Source organism: Coregonus lavaretus (assembly GCF_964263955.1).
Source record: "Coregonus lavaretus genome assembly, chromosome: 21".
Lineage (NCBI taxonomy): Eukaryota > Metazoa > Chordata > Actinopteri > Salmoniformes > Salmonidae > Coregonus > Coregonus lavaretus.
In genome coordinates, this window is record NC_140008.1 from 24,118,189 (window position 1) to 24,140,701 (window position 22,513).

General features: G+C 42.8%; 1 protein-coding gene across 2 annotated transcripts in view; it reads left to right on the top strand.

Annotated features, from left to right (window-relative positions):
• The window catches only part of LOC311148938 (neuroligin-1-like), a gene marked incomplete at both ends in the record, with an annotated part of 247,151 nt that overhangs the window by 68,324 nt on the left and 156,314 nt on the right, over window positions 1-22,513 (top strand). For both annotated transcript variants that reach the window (XM_084185974.1, XM_084185975.1), the window contains one exon: window positions 2,370-2,522. In XM_084185974.1, the coding sequence (XP_084042100.1) occupies window positions 2,370-2,522 (153 nt within the window). The remainder of the gene's footprint in view (window positions 1-2,369; window positions 2,523-22,513) is intronic.

Sequence of the window (22,513 nt, forward strand, 5' to 3'; positions counted from 1 at the left end):
ATGTGAGCACCTTTATAGGAATGCACCTGTCCTCACTTATGCTGTACCTTGCCTCCATTTACCTCCAGCTAGGATGAGTCTAGCACACCATGGTGTCCACGTAGGATGCATGACAGAAGCCTGTGATTAGTAGGCCCAGTTTAGACCAAATTGCCATTTATTCTCAAAAGCCAGTATAACGGATGCCAGTGTGCTGCTAACAGTATAGCTTCCCCAACCCCTTCTAAACTCGCCCCACAGCGAGCGACCCCGGCCGTTGAGCTGAGCCCAACTGTGGAGCCGTGTCTTCACGGCACCAGTGAAACGGACGTCAGTGTGCTGCTAACAGTATAGTTTCTTCCACTGAACCAGTGATCCTCTGCTCGCAGACACACGTGACCACCCTCCTTGACAACGTGCCAACCGTTTGAGCTATTGAAAAATATCTAATTGGATAGCTCCATCTGCGACATTTCAAGCTAGCTGTGGAGTGAGCTTATAGTACGTTCTTAACTCCGTTACACCAGCGCACATAATTCCCTGGCTTAAATTCCTCATTTATGGAGGTTTACCATTTTTTGACCTTAGTCAGAGAAGCCTGGAATCCATCCAAAGAAATATGAATGTGCACTTGCTGTTTTTCCACTCACAAAGCTGAAGTGAGCACAAGAACATACAGCATAAAGGACAGTGAATGACATGAATGATGTAATGGACATCCTGACAGACAGTACTCTACACACCACAGCCATAACCCTCTGTGGCCAGATGTGTGTCACTTTAATCTGCTGCTGGCACCCGCACAAGAGACAGAGAGGGGCGACACATGTACTGTATGAATCTCTCTCACGCACACACGTATAATAATAATAATAATAATATGCCATTTAGCAGACGCTTTTATCCAAAGTGACTTACAGTCATGAATGTCACGCATGCACTTACACAGACAGACACACAATCTTTCCAGTTAGTCTTCATCCAGTTAGTCTAGTTTTATTTGACAGGTTTAGTAATTTACCTTGCTGTTATGTTTGTAACTATCTAGAGAGATCAGGTATCTCCTGTCTCAATGCAGCGCTAGTTTACACACTTGCGTGAATACAGCTGCTATTCTGTGACAATTAATTCATCAAAGTGAATGGAAGATGTTAGGATTCTGATGTGAAATTTCAGAAAATAATCAAGATTTTTTCCTCCGGATCACTCGATCTCCCTCCCTCTCTCTTTCTCTCTCTCTTTGTCTCCCTCTCTTTTTCCCCACTAACTTATGTTTTTGCACACAGGCACATACACACACACACACACACTGCAGCTGCTCAGTCCTAATCAATAATATAGGAGTTATGATGCATTGCCTACTGAGGAAGAGAAGATGAGAGTTGCCCTGGCCTTTCCTTCCCTCTCTAGGAGCCTCCACTTTCACTGGAAATGTAAGAGAGAGAGAGAAAGAGCGAGAGAGAGAGAGAGAGAGAAAGATAGAGAGAGAGAGAACAAGAAAGAGAGAGAGAGAGAGAGAGAGAGAGAGAGAGAGAGAGAGAGAGAGAACAAGAAAGAGAGAGTGGGAGGAAGAAAATCAACTAAAAGAACAGAGAGAGGGCCTGGATTCTGCAAATACGGCCACATTTTTAGCCGTAAGAGAAGGCTTTTTGGAAAATGCTATCCTATTATTTTAGTTTGTTACTATTTAATTACTTTCCTCAGCACTGAGACCTCTTGCAAGTGAGTCCCCGAACACCAAACATCAATGAGATATTGAACATGTATGTGGACATTTTGCACTCAAGATGAAAAGCCTTTCTCCTTTGTGAAAGATGAAAGTAATCGGAAGCCTATTTTTTGTATCCCTATCCCCATTTAATTCAAACCCAGCGCTCAAACTAGATGTCCTCCCTTGTAAATACTCTGCACAGCATCAATTGAGCTGAAATCATTATGCGAAGTTCAGTAAGCATAACACATTGTTAAAGGGAAATGTTGGATGTCTGAAATGTAATTAAAAACCTTTCTTCAAGAATGTTTGTGAAAACATTTAGGTTCAATCTGTTTTATTAGATTAAAACTAGCTACCTGTGCCACATAAATTGAAATGTCAGTTTGAATCTCTGCTCTTCTTTAATGCTGAGTTTATTGGGTCCCCAAAAATTTAAAACAGCCCCTAAAATTTCCTGAAACTAAAAAATATGATTAATTTTCTATTTTCAATCACCAGGAACATGTCATACTTGTCACGTAGAAAATGAACTGTCTGACGTGCAAAGCAGAAATTGTCTCAAAGCAAAGTCAATGTGCCACAAATTATGAGAAAAGCAAAGCGTCCACAATTTAGATTGCATCTCCAGCTGTCGGCTTTAATTTGTCCTTTAATAATTTCCTTCCCCTTCTTGCAGACATCCGTGAAAGCGGCAGCCCCAAGCCAGTGATGGTATTTATCCATGGGGGATCCTACATGGAGGGCACTGGGAATATGTTTGACGGCAGCATCTTGGCAAGTTACGGCAATGTTATCGTCATCACAGTGAACTACCGGCTTGGCGTATTAGGTAAGGTTTCTCAGCTTTTATCCTTATCACTAATCCTTCAATACTAGCTACCTATACACAAACAGTACAGTAGGCGCCAATCAATGCTATATTTCTTTGCCTTGGGGACACAGAGTGAAACAAAGGTGCCATGGTTTCACCCTCAATTAGATTATGCTGTCATTTGTTTTAATGAATATCCTTATTGTCCCTTCAATGGTGATTTATATATTTAAAATTATTTTTTTAACCTTTATTTAACTAGGCAAGTCAGTTAAGAACCAATTCTTATTTACAATGACAGCCTACACCGGCCAAACCCGGACGACGCTGGGCCAATTATGCGCCGCCCAATCACGGCCGGTTGTGATACAGCCTGGAATCGAACCAGGGTGTCTGTAGTGACGCCTCAAGCACTGAAATGCAGTGTCTTAGACCGCTGCGCCACTCGGGAGCCCAGTGCCTTCAGAAAGACTTTTTCCACATTTTCTTGTGTTACACCCTGAATTTGAAATGGATTAAAACACCTCTAGAAGTCTAAGCCGTTGGGGGGTGGGGGGGTGGGGGGGTGGGTGGGGGGGGGGGGTGATAAAATATTGAATTTGGCCTTTACTACTATAGCCCATTGAAACGCATTGAATAACACATTCATAAATGGCAGAAAGACAGTAAAAAAAAATATCATAAGATATAAGGTTTTGAGATAAGAAAGCTCAGGATTATTAATTTATTTTTTGACACAAAACTACCTCCATACTTCCATTTGTTTGTATGGGTTACCTTCAGACGAGTCCCGTGACACTTGTGGGGGTCGTAGAGCAAAACGGAAAACACCATCGTGTTCATGAGAGTCTCCCCTTAGACTGGTCATAATAGTTGAACACCAAACTGTTTGGACGCTACGTATTTTTTCAAAGAAGACAGATTTCCGGGATGTCTCATGTTCTGACAAACACCTATGTAGCTTGGCCACGTTCCGCCGCAGATGCGGCAGGCCGACATATGGCGGATACAGTGGATTGAGACGCAGCCCATGCAAATCTCTAGCTTAAACTGATGGATTTTGATGGGGATTTTTTTATTATGTTACTTACAGTGGCTTGCGAAAGTATTCACCCCCCTTGGCATTTTTCCTATTTTGTTGCCTTACAACCTGGAATTCAAATGGATTTTTGGGGGGTTTGTATCATTTGATTGACACAACATGCCTACCACTTTGAAGATGCAAAATATTTTTTGTTGTGAAACAAACAAGAAATAAGACAAAAAAACAGAAAACTTGAGCGTGCATAACTATTCACCCCCCCCAAAGTCAATACTTTGTAGAGCCACCTTTTGCAGCAATTACAGCTGCAAGTCTCTTGGGGTATGTCTCTATAAGCTTGGCACATCTAGCCACTGGGATTTTTGCCCATTCTTCAAGGCAAAACTGCTCCAGCTCCTTCAAGTTGGATGGGTTCCGCTTGTGTACAGCAATCTTTAAGTCATACCACAGATTCTCAATTGGATTGAGATCTGGGGTTTGACTAGGCCATTCCAAGACATTTAAATGTTTCCCCTTAAACCACTCAAGTGTTGCTTTAGCAGTATGCTTAGGGTCATTGTCCTGCTGGAAGGTGAACCTCCGTCCCAGTCTCAAATCTCTGGAAGACTGAAACAGGTTTCCCTCAAGAATTTCCCTGTATTTAGCACCATCCATCATTCCTTCAATTCTGACCAGTTTTCCAGTCCCTGCCGATGAAAAACATCGCCACAGCATGATGCTGCCACCACCATACTTTACTGTGTGGATGGTGTTCTCGGGATGATGAGAGGTGTTGGGTTGGTGCCAGACATAGTGTTTTCCTTGATGACCAAAAATCTCAATTTTAGTCTCATCTGACCAGAGTACCTTCTTCCATATGTTTGGGGAGTCTCCCACATTCCTTTTGGCGAGCACCAAATGTGTTTGCTTATTTTTTTCTTTCAGCAATGGCTTTTTTCTGGCCACTCTTCTGTAAAGCCCAGCTCTGTGGACTGTACGGCTTAAAGTGGTCCTATGGACAGATACTCCAATCTCCGCGGTGGAGCTTTGCAGCTCCTTCAGGGTTATCTTTGGTCTCTTTGTTGCCTCTCTGATTAATGCCATCCTTGCCTGGTCCATGAGTTTTGGTGGGCGGTCCTCTCTTGGCAGGTTTGTTGTGGTGCCATATTCTTTCAATTTTTTTATATTGGATTTAATAGTGCTCCGTGGGATGTTCAAAGTTTCTGATATTTTTTTATAACCCAACCCTGATCTGTACTTCTCCACAACTTTGTCCCTGACCTGTTTGGAGAGCTCCTTGGTCTTCATGGTGCCGCTTGCTTGGTGGTGCCCCTTGCTAAGTGGTGTTGCAGACTCTGGGGCCTTTCAGAACAGGTGTATATATACTGACATCATGTGACAGATCATGTGACACTTAGAAAGCACACAGGTGGACTTTATTTAACTAATTATGTGACTTCCAAAGGTAATTGGTTGCACCAGATCTTATTTAGGGGCTTCATAGCAAAGGGGGTGAATACATATGCACGTACCACTTTTCCGTTATTTATTTTGTATAATTTTTTGAAACAAGTAATTTTTTTCATTTCACTTCACCAATTTGGACTATTTTGTGTATGTCCATTTAATGAAATCCAAATAAAAATCCATTTAAATTACAGGTTGTAATGCAACAAAATAGGAAAAACACCAAGGGGCATAAATACTTTTGCAAGGCACTGTGGATTGATGCACAGGTGCGTCAATAGACTCTTGAGATTTTGTGTCACTGGCCTACACACAGTACCCCATAATGTCAAAGTGGAATTATGTTTTTAGAAATGTTTACAAATTAATTAAAAATGAAAAGCTGAAATGTCTTGAGTCAATAAGTATTCAACCCCTTTGTTATGGCAAGCCTAAATAAGTTTAGGAGTAAAACTTTGCTTAGAAGTCGCATAATAAGTTGCATGGACTCACTCTGGGTCCAATAATAGTGTTTAACATGATTTTTGAATGACTACCTCATCTCTGTACCCCACACAGATGTAAGGTCCCTCAGTCGAGCAGTGAATTTCAAACACAGATGGGTAGAAATTTAAAAAGCAGACTTTGAATATCCCTTTGAGCATGGAGAAGTTATTAATTACACTTTGGATGGTGTATCAATACTCCCAGTCACTACAAAGATACAGGCGTCCTTCCTAATACAGTTGCCGGAGAGGAAGGAAACAGCTCAGGGATTTCACCATGAAGCCAATGGTGACTTTAAATCAGTTACAGAGTTTAATGGCTGTGATAGAAGAAAAGTGAGGATGGATCAACAACATTGTAGTTACTCCACAATACTAACCTAAATGACAGCGTGAAGAGAAGGAAGCCTGTACAGAATAAAAAAGATTCCAAAACATGCATCCTGTTTGCAATAAGGCACTAAAGTAAAACTGCTAAAAATGTCCTGAATACAAAGTGTTTTGTTTGGGGCAAACACAAGACATTACTGAGTACCACACTTCATATTTTCAAGCATGGTGGTGGCTGCATCATGTTATGGGTATGCTTATCATCGGCAAGGAGTAGTTTTGTTTTGGGATAAAAATAAACTTAGAAGAAAACCTGGTACAGTCTACTTTTCAACAGACACTGGGACACAAATTGACCTTTCAGCAGGACAATAACCTAAAACACAAGGCCAAATATGCACTGGAGTTGCTTACCAAGACAACATTGAATGTTTCTGAGTGGCCTAGTTACAGTTTTGACTTAAATTGGATTAAAAATCTATGGCAAGACTTGAAAATGGCTATTTAGCAATGATCAACATCCAATTTGACAGAGCTTGAAGAATTTCTTAAAGAATAATGTGGAAATATTGTGCAATCCAGGTGTGGAAAGCTCTTAGAGACTTACCCAGAAAGACTAACAGCTGTAATAGCTGCCAAAGGTGATTCTAACATGTATTGACTCAGGGTGTGAATACTTATGTAAATTAGATATTTCTGTATTTCATTTTCAATAAATTTGCAAGCATTTCTAAAAACATGTTTTCACTTTGTCATTATGGGGTATTGTGTGTAGATGGGTGAGAAAAAACATAAATGTAATACATTTTGATTTCAGGCTGTAACACAACAAAATGTGGAAAAAGTCAAGGGGTATGAATACTTTCTGAAGGCACTGAACCCTTCCTAAATAGCATCAAGGCTTATGAGCATACAATTGTGGCAAATCCTCCTTTCATTCACACTAGCAGCAATGTGTCAAAGGAAACCTCGCTTGAAGGCAGAAGATTGAAGATTATAGTAAATATGGAGGATAATTGTAACCATTAATACTTTATGACCAGCCCCCAGCATGAGCCCCAGCTTTTGTCCCCATCAAACAACTATTTCCAAATTGATTTTTCTCTATAAATTGTCTTTATTTGTGCAAATTCTGAATATTAGAAAACGTGGTATGTCAGAATTTTTTTATTGTGAACAATTTGGCAACAACTTGAACGACTCCTGAACTAGCAACGATGATGCTTGGGAATTTAAAAACATTAGGCCTAACTGATTCCTCTGGACTGGTTTGATATTGGGAGTGTTCATGTGAAGTTCTAAAAGCCACCAGTTTTGGCGATGATCAGGTAAGTGGCGTGTCTGTGTTTTCATTATGGCTGTTTCTTCTGTCAAGCTGTGGCTTGGTGCTAGAGGTAAATTGGGAGCATATTTAATCAGATGTATCTTTTTAGCATCATAAAGAGTCTTGTTGACATTTTCCTCAGTGTTTATATTTACCCCTGTGGCGGTGGGGTAAGCGGATCAAACCACTCAGCTCTACTGAATGAGATGAGAGCAGAGTAATGTTACAGGACTAAGCAGATGCTCTCATGTGTGACAAGAGCCTGCTCTCAGTTTGTCTGACCAGCCAATCAAGGGCCTGTCTAACAAGGCCCAGAAGTGCCTTGGCCTCTGTAGCCCTTTTGTAGTGAGGACTGTGTATAAATCTACTATAGGAAGTAACAGAGAGGCCCTGTCATTGTGGCCCCTTCTTCTTATGGCTGTGTGTGTAGGAGATGAGGAGAGGCTATTTAACTTACTCCTCCTAATAAACCAGAAAATTAGAGGAGAGCAGAAAAGAGGACTTAGAGAGAACGAGAGAAAGGGAGAGAGACAAAATATAGAAAGAAAGAGCGAGAGAAAGACAGAGAGAGAAAGAGAGAGAATGCTAGTGGTGCTTTTCTCCCCCATTAATGATCTAGCCAACATATTTTTTTAATTTTATTTTAGTCATTTAGCAGACGCTCTTATCCAGAGCGACTTACAGTTAGTGAGTGCATACATTTTCATACTGGACCAGGGTTAGGAAACACTGTGCTAGAAGATGAATTGGACCAGAGAAGTGTTTATTCAAGGTACATGCCAACACTACAGTGTGCAGGGCTGTGTTTTAAATCATTGCACCTGTTGGGTGCCTGGTCGGCGTTATGACACATTTGCCACATGATGATTCGTTTTTCTTTGCCAGGCGAGGTACACGGAGCCGTTAGGAGACCTAAATATGCAGAGCGGCTGACGTGAGCTTTATTTATCGGTTTAGGCGTAGCACGGGATGGATTTGGCCAGGGGTTTTCTCTCTGCTCGTCTGCCTGCCTGTGTGTGTGTGTGCAGATGTGTCAGGCTTTGTAGGACACCGTAATAGAATGTAACGCACTCTGCTGTCAGCGCGTCATTATCAGAATTGTTCTAAATTTATGGGCCGAGTCATACTTATCATGGCCTCCTGTAAAAACCAAAGTCTGGCTGTGCTTCATATCACATAACGCCTATTTAAAACACAGCCCTGCACACTGTAGTGTTGGCATGAACCTTGATTAAACACATTCTCTGGTCCAATTAATCTTCTAGCACAGTGTTTCCTAACCCTGGTCCTCGAGTTCCCCCAACAGTACACATTTTTATTGTAACCCTGGACAAGCACATCTGATTCAACTTGTCAACTAATCATCAAGCCCTCAATGAGTTTAATGAGGGTGTGTCTTTGTCAAGGGCTACAACAAAACTGTGTACTGTTTGGGGTACTTGAGAACAAAGGGTTGAGAAACACTGTTCCATCATCCTTTGAATCCCCTCGATACAACAGAACATGTGATTGTAGAAGCTCGCAAATATGACCTTTAGTAGTTTAAGCCAATGCTAATAAAAGCATTTTGGCCAAATTGTTGTGAAAATGCGCTGACGAGGGAAAAAGTTTGTTGACATGTGGCTTGATTGAACCACATTATGCGGTAAATGTGGGTGATTGGTTGAAATTAGGAGCCCTCTTTTTGTACTGCGGCGATGGGTCAGTTTTAAGCGATAACATTGCTATGATTTGACTGTTTTATGCGGGAAATAGTGCAGTGGTTGGTCAAATTTGCAAGCCCTCGCATGATATGCGGGGAATTGTTCACTTTACACAAAAAATTTGCGCAGAATCCTGGAGGGACTTGGTAATAAAGGAGTTAATAACATCATGGTTGTTTTTATTGTGCTTTGTGACTCATCTGGCCTTGAAAGCATCTGCTGATCTCCCAGCAGTAGGTAGAGCAATAGAGGAAAGTGATCGGCCACTGCTGTCTGGGCATTAGCCAAGTAAACAGCCCAGGTTCCACTTCTCCTCCCATGCTAAGTGTGCAGCACGCTGTGTCAGCGTGATAGTGCACCAGGCAGGGCTCTGGGAGCAGATGCAGCCAGCGTGGGTTTAATTGTGTCTGAGGTGTTTGCTCGCAGCCACGCTCTCCCCATTGTTTACTCTTTCAAAAATCTTTACCGTTGCCTTTTGTTCTGCCTGAAATAATTGGGTCGGCAGTTTTTTCTTTAATCATTACATTTGGCATGCAATGTGTTGAGGATTATTATTTTTCATGCTTATTAATTTCTTCTCCTTGAAATAAATACCCCAGATAGTCTGTTTCATTAGTCTGTGTTTCTTTCCTGTCTGTTGCTACACGCTCGCCCACCCGTTCACGTTCGGCTCTTGTGTTAGCTGCTGGCCCCAGTCTCTGACCCTTGGCTTGCTAAGGATCTTAAAGAGGAACATGGAAAGTGTCTGACCCCATTCTATGAGCAATGCATCTTGGGACATGCTTACTTTTAGTATGTTTATTAATTTCTTACCAAACGTTTAGCGGTTCTTCAGGATTGTCATCTCTTTACAAATACTACTTGTACTGTATACAGTGTCTCGTATCTTGAGCAGCGTTCAATACGTGGCTATTGTATACTTAAGCAATAAGGATCGAGGAGTGCCTGGATACAGCCCTTAGCCGTGGTATATTGGCCATATACCACAAACCCCTAAGGTGCCTTATTGCTATTATAAACTGTTTACCAACGTATTTAGAGCAGTAAAAATAAATATGTTGTCATACACGTGGTATATGGTCTGATATACCATGGCTGTCAGCCAATCAGCATTCAGGGCTCAAACCACCCAGTTTATAATATTATATAGCATGTACAATGGCGCTTTTATTCAACAGAGTCAACAGAGAGCACAGTAGATAAATAACCTACCCATCTGATCTGGTCACAAAAGGTCATCCCTATATTCAGTTGTGGTCTGGGAATTGTCCCCAGGTGACTTGATGCTTTCGTGGAGAAAGAGAAAGGCTGTGGTTGAAGGACGTTGGCATGTGCCACCAGCAGGGCTGCGGGGGCTGAGGCCTCAAGGTCTGCCTCAGGGAGACATAGTCAGAACCAAGATGGAGGCTTTAGTCCACTCAGGATGTGATTCTTCCTCATAAACAGGGATGACACACAGGAATGAGTGTGGCTTTGTTCCTCTTGTACACTCCACTGCTGTAATCCTCTCTGGATCTCACCGGGCCTGATGTTAGTATTAGTCTGATTTCACTGGGAGGTTATTTGACTGAAAGCACCCAGCTAACTGTCCTGCCCCCCTCACAGCTTTATATACTGTATCTGGACTGCTGGGGAAAATTGCATTGTGGCTCCATCTCATTTGAAGCTTCTGCAATTTATCGCCAAAGCCCCTGGAGTTATCTGGGCGTTGATCGCGGGGGTTTCTGTCAAGCTGACCACCCTCATCTGGCCCCACCGTGGCATTCATTTTGCTCGCAGATAGGAGATACTGTGCACCAACAGATGGATGGATGCGGATTGACACATCCATCTTTGCCACAGCGGAGGGATTAGCTTGCCTGGCTCCTGGGCATTTCTGTGGAAACCAACTGCCAGTGTGGATGAAGAAGGTGCTTGCTAGGTTGGGCAGGGGCAGCACGGTGTGGGGCTGCTGTCTGTGCCCTGGGAAAACAGATAGACAAGTTTAACACCTTGGAAACGAGGCATGTTGGAGGATCAAAGCGGGTGAAACCTTGCTGCTCACGTGCCCATGTCAGGGGGTTTTATGGACACTAACCTTAATCCCTCCTCAACATTTGATCAAGTGTATTTTGTAGATGAATAATTCATATCTCCTGCAGTAATTTGACACAGCACAGTGGTGTCTTTCTCTTTGTCATAGCAAATCTATTATTTTATTCTGCCTTGCTTAAATAAACCACACTCCTGTCAACTCTTGGCTCGAGGAGAAGTGTCTGTCTGCCCCCGCTGCCATGGCCCTGGATGCTGATTGGTTGGCTGGGTGCTGTAACTTGTGCTATATTTTTAGAGGTCAGAGAATTTCTGTCTTTCTGGTGACAAGAGAGAGTGCTGCTACTGATGAGGGTCAGCGTTTTCCATCCGACCCTCATAGCAGATGGTAAATGGGGATGAAGAATATCTGACATTTGCCGTGTTGTAATCATGCCATGATGCTCTCCCCCTGCTCAAATGAAATGGACACTTATCTGAGAAGATGCTCAGGGGAGGCTTAGGCAGGCTGGCATCTAACAGTTTGTTTGTAATCTCATGAGTGCAGGTCACGTCACATTCCCTCCGGCTTGTGTCAGTCTTATGGATCTTATACATTACCTAACCTGTTGATAACTGAGGTACTTTTTAACGTTTGGGCGTAAAGATCCTTGAAAAGGCAGGTGAGATTCTGTGCTTGTAACCAGTCCTTAGTCTCATCTCGGCTATACCCTGAGTTCATAAACAGAGACTTAGAAATGAGACTCGAGTAAGCTCACAGAGCTGGAGAAATACTGGTTGGAGGATTTTTCTTTAGCCCCAGGCTCGACGTGTCTGTGCTCTAACTCTTTGCCTTGACTCTGCTGGCCTATTATTGAGGATTAAGATTGCCAGACAGTGCAGAAACTCGCAGCAATTTATCTTGGGCCTGGCAACCTGCAGGCACCCAGCCCCACACCCCCTAGATTCATTTATTGGTGGGTTTTAGCAGACAACCACCACTGTAAATTGTCCACAAATGCGGTTAGTTAGAGCTGAAACAGCGTCCCAGAAGATGTATCTCTTCGATCACAAGCCTGAGGCTGGGGCTGGAGCTAGCGTAGCAGCTTACTGTGGGTTGGTTTAACCTGCTATGCTTCAGCCACTGTGGACAAAATACTATGTCATGTCCTCCACATTAGCCCACACTTTCCTAAGGACAGGAGCTCAAGGTGATAGAAATATGGTTGTTGATCTCAACATGAGACTTTCTTAGAGAGATGACATCCTAGTTTATGGCGATATCAATGATGATGATGATGATGAGACTTGACTAGTTGTCACTAGCAGACAACAGACGTCCAGTGTCTATTCACTGGGGTTTACAATGCCATTGTTCTTACTTTTATCTTCATTTACAGTCATTTCCTACAACCATATTTTGACTGCAGTCTTTTAGTAATATGGTATTTGAGTAAATACATCTGCCATTGTCTTTCTGACTAGTCTAATGCCATTGCAAGTCTCCTAATCCCCTTGAAGGTCAGTCATCCTTTTCCCTGAGACATGGCGTTTTTTTATTATTAAAAACAATATGGAGGATTAAAGGAGTAGGGATCCAGCTCTCTAACCACATCGCGTGAAGAGTGAGACATGCCAAGTTCTCTCCTCATGCCAAATGGTGTAAACCAGGGTGCCTGGGTAGACTACAGGCTGTATATCTCATTTCAGAGGTGAGAACATAGAAGCAGCTTGATTTGCATGTACAATTTTAAACCGCAGGTTATTTCATCCTGCTGATTCTAATTATTGGAATAATCATTAATAGGAACATTGAATCATTGATATTAATCTCGGTAATTAGTATTAATTTTGTCTCTCTCAAACACAACTAGGAAACATCACAGTGGTGCATGCATACAGTTTAACAGTTTGCTATAGCAGGAAAATAATCCTGCAGCAACAGTAAATGTGAATTATTATGTGGATTATAAATAATGGACATTTTTTTGTAGGGGTTGATACATTTTTCATTATGGCAAATTAAGTCTGACATTTTAAAGTGGAAATTACAAACTTTAGAAGCCTTTTTAAACCTTGAATACACTACAAGTTTGCATTTCCTACAAATAATTCTCAGCTACAAAAGAGTGATCAAATTAAGATCCTACATCTGTATCAACATCGGTCTTCATTACCTTGGTTATATGTCTCTCTTTATTGTTGTTTATTTTCTCTCTCTCTCTCTCTCTCTCTCTCTCTCTCTCTCTCTCTCTCTCTCTCTCTCTCTCTCTCTCTCTCTCTCTCTCTCTCTTTTGCTCTTGCTTTGTCTCTCTCTATCCATTTGTCTTTGCCTTTTCTACCCCTCTCTGGAACATGGTACCCTTGGAGGGAGCATTTGGGGCAATTTTTTTGTATGAATATACCGTGTGTGTGGTGTGGGTTTTTCTCTCTCCCTCCCTATCTGTCTGTCTGTTCCAATATCGTGGGGGCGGCATAAACATTCCACATTCTCATTTTCTATACACTACACATCCCTCTCACTGCCATAGTTTAGGATTGACGGATGAGCATGAGGGAGATTGGTTGTAACACAGTCTGTCTGTGTATGTGAGAGCCCATGTGGCTGTGGTTAAACTCAGACATGGCGGGGGGCAGTCATCGATAGGGTACCCTCTCGTACGGCCCATCCCAAGCAGAAGACATAGATTTAGCACGCTCTGTCTGCTGTTCTCCAATATGTGTGTTCTCTGTGGCTGCCATCGACAGAACAGACAGCGTCCTCATCTCTATGCCTGGCCCTGCATGCATGTGCACAGAGGGATCTGTCTTTACTGCAGACAGGGCTGGATGGTGAGGAAGGGATGTTGGGGTGGGGTTATGGAGTGCCTGCCCATTGTGCTATGCTGCAGCCCCAGGGTTGTGATGAAGAGGGGGCAGGTGGATTTATAAGCGCTGTCCTAGCAGATTCATAACATGTCCCCAGGGACCTGTGAGGTGGCCGTGGTTCCGGTTCGGGGGAGTCGGGATGAAGATTTGAAAACCGAGAGGGTGCTTTACAGTTCTCCAGAGATGTGTACTATCATATGTTTACTAACACCCCTCTATAACGGCTTCTGACATAGGAGATGGCTTTCCCGTCTGGGCCAATACTGCTCACTCCAATAAGATTTCTTCCCCATAGTGATGCATTCATAAACTGGGAAGATATTTCTAGTTTACCTACAGTTGAAGTCGGAAGTTTACATATACCTTAGCCAAATACATTTAAACTCAGTTTTTCACAATTCCTGACATTTAATCCTAGTAAAAATTCCCTGTTTTAGGTCAGTTAGGATCACCACTTTATTTTAAGAATATGAAATGTCAGAATAATAGTAGAGAGAATGATTTATTTCAGCTTTTATTTATTTCATCACATTCCCAGTGGGTCAGAAGTTTACATACACTCAATTAGTATTTGGTAGCATTGCCTTTAAATTGTTTAACTTGGGTCAAACGTTTCGGGTAGCCTTCCACAGGCTTCCCACATTAAGTTGGGTGAGTTTTGGCCCATTCCTCCTGACAGAGCTGGTTTAACTGAGTCTTGTTTGTAGGCCTCCTTGCTCACACACGCTTTTTCAGTTCTGCCCACAAATATTCTATAGGATTGAGGTCAGGACTTTGTGATGACCACTCCAATACCTTGACTTTGTTGTCCTTAAGCCATTTTGCCACAACTTTGGAAGTATGCTTGGGGTCATTGTCCATTTGGAAGACCCATTTGCGACTGATGTCTTGAGATGTTGCTTCAATATATCCACATAATTTTCCTTCCTCATGATGCCATCTATTTTGTGTAGTGCATCAGTCCCTCCTGCAGCAAAGCTCCCCCACAGCATGATGCTTCATGTTTGGGATGGTGTTCTTCAGCTTGCAAGCACCCCCCTTTTCCTCCAAACATAACAATGGTCATAATGGCCAAACAGACATTTCTCCAAAAAGTACGATCTTTGTCCCCATGTGCAGTTGCAAACCGTAGTCTGGCTTTTTTATGGCGGTTTTGGAGCAGTGGCTTTTTCCTTGCTGAGCGACCTTTCAGGTTATGTCGATATAGGACTCATTTTACTGTGGATATACAGTGGGGAGAACAAGTATTTGATACACTGCCGATTTTGCAGGTTTTCCTACTTACAAAGCATGTAGAGGTCTGTAATTTTTTATCATAGGTACTCTTCAACTGTGAGAGACGGAATCTAAAACAAAAATCCAGAAAATCACATTGTATGATTTTTAAGTAATTCATTTGCATTTTATTGCATGACATAAGTATTTGATCACCTACCAACCAGTAAGAATTCCGGCTCTCACAGACCTGTTAGTTTTTCTTTAAGAAGCCCTCCTGTTCTCCACTCATTACCTGTATTAACTGCACCTGTTTGAACTTGTTACCTGTATAAAAGACACCTGTCCACACACTCGATCAAACAGACTCCAACCTCTCCACAATGGCCAAGACCAGAGAGCTGTGTAAGGACATCAGGGATAAAATTGTAGACCTGCACAAGGCTGGGATGGGCTACAGGACAATAGGCAAGCAGCTTGGTGAGAAGGCAACAACTGTTGGCGCAATTATTAGAAAATGGAAGAAGTTCAAGATGACGGTCAATCACCCTCGGTCTGGGGCTCCATGCAAGATCTCACCTCGTGGGGCATCAATGATCATGAGGAAGGTGAGGGATCAGCCCAGAACTACATGGCAGGACCTGGTCAATGACCTGAAGAGAGCTGGGACCACAGTCTCAAAGAAAACCATTAGTAACACATTACGCCGTCATGGATTAAAATCCTGCAGCGCACGCAAGGTCCTCCTGCTCAAGCCAGCGCATGTCCAGGCCCGTCTGAAGTTTGCCAATGACCATCTGGATGATCCAGAGGAGGAAAGGGAGAAGGTCATGTGGTCTGATGAGACAAAAATAGAGCTTTTTGGTCTAAACTCCACTCGCTAATTACTTAAAAATCATACAATGATTTTCTGGATTTTTGTTTTAGATTCCGTCTCTCACAGTTGAAGTGTACCTATGATAAAAATTACAGACCTCTACATGCTTTGTAAGTAGGAAAACCTGCAAAATCGGCAGTGTATCAAATGCTTGTTCTCCCCACTGTAGATACTTTTGTACCTGTTTCCTCCAGCATCTTCACAAGGTTCTTTGCTGTTGTTCTGGGATTGATTTGCACTTTTCGCACCAAAGTACGTTCATCTCTAGGAGACAGAACGCGTCTCCCTCCTGAGCGGTATGACGGCTGCGTGGTCCCATGGTGTTTATACTTGCGTACAATTGTTTGTACAGATGAACGTGGTACCTTCAGGCGTTTGGAAATTGCTCCGAAGGTTGAACCAGACTTGTGGAGGTCTACCATTTTTTTTCTGAGGACTTGGCTGATTTCTTTTGATTTTCCCATGATGTCAAGCAAAGAGGCACTGAGTTTGAAGGTAGGCCTTGAAATACATCCACAGGTACACCTCCAATTGACTCAAATGATGTCAATTAGCCTATCAGAAGCTTCTAAAGCCATGACATAATTTTCTGGAACTTTCCAAGCTGTTTAAAGGCACAGTCAACTTAGTGTATGTAAACTTCTGACCCACTGGAATTGTGATACAGTGAATTATAAGTGAAATAATCTGTCTGTAAACAATTGTTGGAAAAAAGACTTGTGTCATGCACAAAGTAGATGTCCTAACAGACTTGCCAAAACTATAGTTTGTTAACAAGAAATGTGTGGAGAGGTTGAAAAACGAGTTTTATTGACTCCAACCTAAGTGTATGTAAACTTCTGACTTCAACTGTGCAGTACACACCATGTACTTATTTCCCTTTACCAAAGCACCATAGATTACTAGTGGAGGAAGATTGCCTGTGGTGTGTGCAGACTGTTTGTGCAGTGTGTTTTTTTTTTTTTAAGGAGCAGGGAGTGTGTGTAGTGAGGCGGTGGCACACAGTATTTGAGCAGGCAAGCTGTAATGAGTTCCCTGTCCCATAGACTGATAACCGGCTCCGCTCCAGACATTGTGGAGATGGCGATGGGCTAGACGGACATAGACACACATCAGGCTGCTAGGGACATTTCCAGTGGGAGCCCTACATACTGTATACCTACACTCTACTCAGTAGCAGTGGTTTCTGGTGTTTGTGTATCTGTCGGTATGTGGGTATACGTGTGTGAGAGAGTGTGTCTGCGTATGTACATTTGTGTGTGTGTGCACATGTGCATGCGCACGTGTCTGTGTCTGCGTGCGTGTCTGCATGCATGGATCTGTGTGTGTGCATGCGTGTGTGTGTGTGTGTACCCGTGGTGAATGCGATGCCAGTGGCCTGGAGGAGGGACAGATGTTGAGTGGTCTCTAGAAGCCCTCTCCAGGCCACTTCCTAGCACAGGGAGAAAGCACAACGCTCCCGGCCAACAACGTCGCTCAACGCTGGCAAAAAGAAGAATCTCACATTTAACTGGAAACTATACTCATGCCGGCTGGTTTGTTGGCGGAGATTGTTTTCACAGGTTGCTGCGAGGTTTTCTAAACCATACATATTCACGTAGGGGCTGAAAATTAGATGTTTTATTTTCTTTATGAATGTAAACTAGTTTAATTCATCGGTGTGATGGAATGAGCATTAACATTTCAGGTTGACCATCTGTAGGTAAGGTACTGGTTTGGATTTATCCTGTCATTGAATAGCTATATCTCCTGCAGCACTGCCAATGGCTTTGCACTCTCTCTGACTCATGTCAGACACCCGGGAGATTTGATGTAAAAGTTATTTTGTTGCTGTTTGAAACAACATTTGAGAAAATAGGTGATTATAGTTTGTTTCCACCAATGTCACTGCTCTGATGTTCTGTCACACCAATGAGCTCAGTTTGTAGGATGTAGGAGTGCTACTGCAAAAATACATTCTCAGAGGCAGACTGTGTGTCTGTGTCTGTGTCTGTGGCTGTGCATGTAGGTGACAGTTACTAGCAGCTACCACGGTTGGTCCCATAGTCTAACAGACAGTACTGAGTGAGATGTTTATCACAGTGATTCATACTCTTTAACACGTTACAAATGATGAGTTGTATTAATCACACTAAACCAATTACCTGTAACTTTACCATATGTCTCTGTGTTTAATGTCATGAGGCAAATCCACCCGCCGCTGGCAAGTTAATTGGCTTTTATCCTCAGAAGGCTCATAAGTCTTCTGTTCACCTAAATCAGGAGGTTTTAGTCACCAGATTTACTCTGCTCTTTCGCCGTCGCTGCTTTCACTAGCTACTGCTGAATGCACGGTTGTGTCCACCAGTGGAGGCTGCTGAGGGGAGGATGGCTCATAATAATGACTGAAATGGAGTGGAATGGCTGGAATGGAGTGAATGGAATGGTATCAAACACATGAAAAGCAAAACAAAATATGTTTGATACAATTCCATTCCATTTACTCCATTCCGGCCATTAATATGAGCCGTCCTCCCCTCAGCAGCCTCCACTGGTGTCCACATGTTTTCTAACTTCTCTACCAATGTAAATCAGATGTTGAGAATTAGAAATAGAACCATAACAACTCCTAATAAATCTCCCAGTTCTTCCTAAAAGAACTCCCAGTGGGTAAGATGGTGCTGACTTGTTTTCAACCACTTTACACAGTGGGTGTCATTCACAGCTTCCTAGACAAAACATCACCACCTCTCACCTGTGGTGTGGCTGCAGAGAGTTTAGCTACATCACATGTCTCTATAGTACTCCATGATAAACTGCCTTTTAACCTCTGGTCCTGCTGTCCTGCTCTCCTGCTGCCCCTCGCATCCGCTGCTCTATCAGTTCCCTGTAGCCACCATGCAGGGGACAGACGGACAGACTTATGGACAGACTCAATGGAAAGGCCATGATGGCAGCTAGGATAGTTCTTATGACGTTGCCACGGATACAGTTAAGGAACTAAGGAGTGACCTACTGCTGTGCCTGTGAAGTGCCAGGACCAGGCAACGATTGATTTTACACTTACATCTGGTTTTGGAGTGGAATTGTTACACCATGGTACAAAAGAGACTGTTACACTGGATGGTTGCTTGCAATAGGATTCTGAAACTTGACACCATTGTTGTCGAGATTCCATTGTGTGTTGTTTAATGTGTGAGCAGGTGTGTTAAATAAATTCTGTCTTGGGACGCATTGGTGAGAATATGCATAATCAATAGAAAAATAAGAGAACAACAATTAGGATGGGGTCAGAGCTAACAGAGTATTCCTGATGTGGAAGGACAATGCATTCTCTTATTTATTTGCATAATTAAAACTAAGACAGACAAGACAGAACCACATACATATACCACAACATGGTAAATTGCTTTTCAATGAGCAGAATGTATTCCAGTCTGGGACTTTCCAGGACTTCAGTAGCATTGCAATAATAACATGGCAGAGGGAGGCATCAAGCAGTCTCCCTCAACCCTATCTTCCTTTCCTCTCCTCTCACTTGCACCTCTCACATCAGTCAGGCTCTCTTAGTTCGTTTTTTAAAATGCAATTTTGCCTATTCAAATTTAACAGTAAAAGATTGTCAGTTGGTATTGAAAACAATAACATGGATATTTAAATAGATAACTGGCTTTCAATTTCATCTCCCTGTCACAGATGTGCCATGCTTTACTGCCGGCCTGTCACAAAAGGACCAAAAGAGCGCGAAGCATGTTTTTCCACAGCTAATGCATATTAGTCAGAGATGTAATTCAAGCGTCTGTCTCATCAGCGGTATTAACACTATTTATTAGCCTCTTAACCAGGAACAGTGGCATGGAGACTCCTCCCAGGCTTTTAACATTTCATTTTTGAAGAAACACTCCTGGAGAATGTATGCACCAGTTAAAGTAAAGTACACACTTCCATGGCATCATGGCATAGCATCAGACACAGTTCCAGAATGTATTCACTCTGAGCAATAAACAGGATTAGTCGATGAGCAGGCATATTTCTGATGAGATGACTGTCGGGCTGTGGTTCTCATGGTCAGTCTGAAGGATTAGGATGGCACAGAAAAGGGTATTTGGACGGATTAAAACAGACAGTTTGTGGGAAGAGAGCAGGCTGGCTGTTTCCTTTTTCCAAGAAATTGCACAAAATGTCATAACACAGAGAAAATAAACTCACAGAATTGTGTCAGAAGGCTTTGATATTGAACATCTGAGGTCTGAAAGACATTCGTAAAACCTCTTGAATCTCTCGTTTTGGTGTTCCACCTAATATATGGATGTTGAGCAGGGGTAAATGCATCATGAGTGCATGGCTAATTGAAATCATGGCCTTCACTGTCATGTTACAGCATAATCTGTTCAGCACAATTTTCTGCGCTGCCTGGTGCTCGCAGCATGCTCCGTCTTGAGAAGGTGATCTAAGGTAAGATGTGCTGCAATTATTCTCAAATAGATCGAATTTCACACTCATCATTTTCTGGGAACAGGGGGCATGATCAACATTGTGTTGCTTCATTAATACATAGACGTCACCCTCATTAGAGCCCGCTGTGTGCGTGACTAACACCAGAGATCATTAGTCATAACCAATATTAAGGTACATCCAATTTTCATACTTCCCACCATTTGAAGGCAATGCCAGCCCAAGTGGCCATTAATCACCCCATACTGGGTGACTAGCACGAACATAACGAGCACACCCCAGCTAGCACATAACGTTCTGAGAACCATATGTTTCTTAGAGCTTGGTGAGAGCGTGGTTGTTCTATGGTTATTTTGCAAACAACCTTCCCACAGCTTTCTGGGAATGGTGCAGGACCCAGTTTCGATGAACTTAGCCTTAAGATGCTTTTGGGAAACCGGGCCCAGGGTATTTGCTTGGCTTTGGAACATTCTCAGCTCATTTAAGGAGCTTAACAAAAAAACATAATTTTCTTGGTATTTCATTACTTTAACAGAACATTCCCCAACTGGTTTGACATTGGGCATGTTCTCAAATAGTTAAGAGAATATTAAGAAACAATGTTCTTCTGTGGGAATTTTAGTACTTTAGCATAAAGTTTTCTACAGGTTTCCTCATGGTTCTTTTTAAATTAATGTTCTCAAATTGTTTCCGAGAACGTTAAGAAAATGTTCCATAAAAAACACAAGAAAACTTTAGTAACGTTCAGAGAAAGTTTTAAGAATGTTATTTAAAAACATACATTCTGTTCTCAGCATCAACAAAACTCTATCCTCTATTTTGTTATGGGTGTTCAGGTGTGTTGTTTGCGCCCATTCATTGGCCATACCTGATCTTAATATGTGCTTGTTTCCTCTGAAATGGGGTCTGTTTGGATAGACTAAAATGAACAGCTTTGTATAGTTTAAAAAAACCCGGCATGCTACTGGAGCTCCATCCTGGTGGCACAGTGGACTAATTCCATGGATGGAGAACAGAAGATCATAGATTTGAATCTCACAAAAAAAGAAATGTGTTTACATGATTAATGCCTAAGCAAATTAATTTCCATGTGTCGTATCTGTGCTTGGAGTTCAAAACGGTTAACCCAAACTAAGCAAGCAGTGTTATTAAAAGTGTTATTGAAACATGTTCTCAGAACGTTATTTAATTACCTTCAAATAACCTATAATATCCGTTCTCAGAACGTTAATAAAACCTCCCAGGAAAACTTTCAGGGAACCATATTAAAACGTTCTCAGAACCTCCCTGTAACTTAAAAATTAACGTTCCCAGAAGAGGCGACATTTTAACTTCTGTTCCCAGAACGTTTAAAAAAACTTTCAGGAAATGTATTGCTTCGTTCCCAGGACCAATGGGAAACCAAAAACATACGTTCCCAGACTTCCAAGGAACCAAATGTGCTAGCTGGAACACTAGCAGAAGGCATGTACCAATGAGAAAAATACAAGAAATGTATATGTTGGATGCTAAGTTTGGGGGAGATGTACTGTAAGCTGTGGGCACTGGGCTGATAGACCAGTCTAGTCCTGTCATGCCTATTATTAACAGCCAGTCAATTCACTCCTCAGTTTGGGCTACACACATCCATCATATGGATCCGCGTCAGGATGAGATTGGGCTGGGTGGAGGGGGAGGGGCTGTACGGGAACATTAAACCCATCCTGAACCCTGAAGGAGGGTCTCTTGTCCTACACAAGGGGATGCTAGGAGTGGGGTGGGAGTGAGAGCTCACAGGCTCTCTATCTATCTGAGTAGTGGCTGTGTCATTCCAGAGGCAGACGCATCGCATCACATAGTTTAGGGCCTGAGTTGGAAGTGGTGGCGCGGGAGTGGGGGGAGTGTGGGGGGGGGGGGGGGGGGGGGCATGAGTGACAGGTGAGTGGCGGAGCTTAATTCCGGGGGAATATCTCCAAAGCCTGGGTAAACAGCGTGCTGCATTAGAGGGGCTGGAGCGGATGAGCGGTGGAGGCAGAGACCGCCGCCCCCTGTGCTCCATAATCTCCCGCCAGTGCAGCCTCCGCCACGCTTTTAATTTAGTTTTTGCAGAAGTGGGCAAGCTGTCTGGTTTCAGGGAGTGGATCATTATATTCACTGGCAGGCAGGGCCCAGCAGAGCAGACTCTCTCTCTCTCCTCTCCCCAGTAACTGCTGGGCTCACCGTTCGACCGGCCGATCGGACCTCTGGCTGGAGCAGGGGGTTGGGAGATGTCTTACCCTCTCACTGGCACCATCAG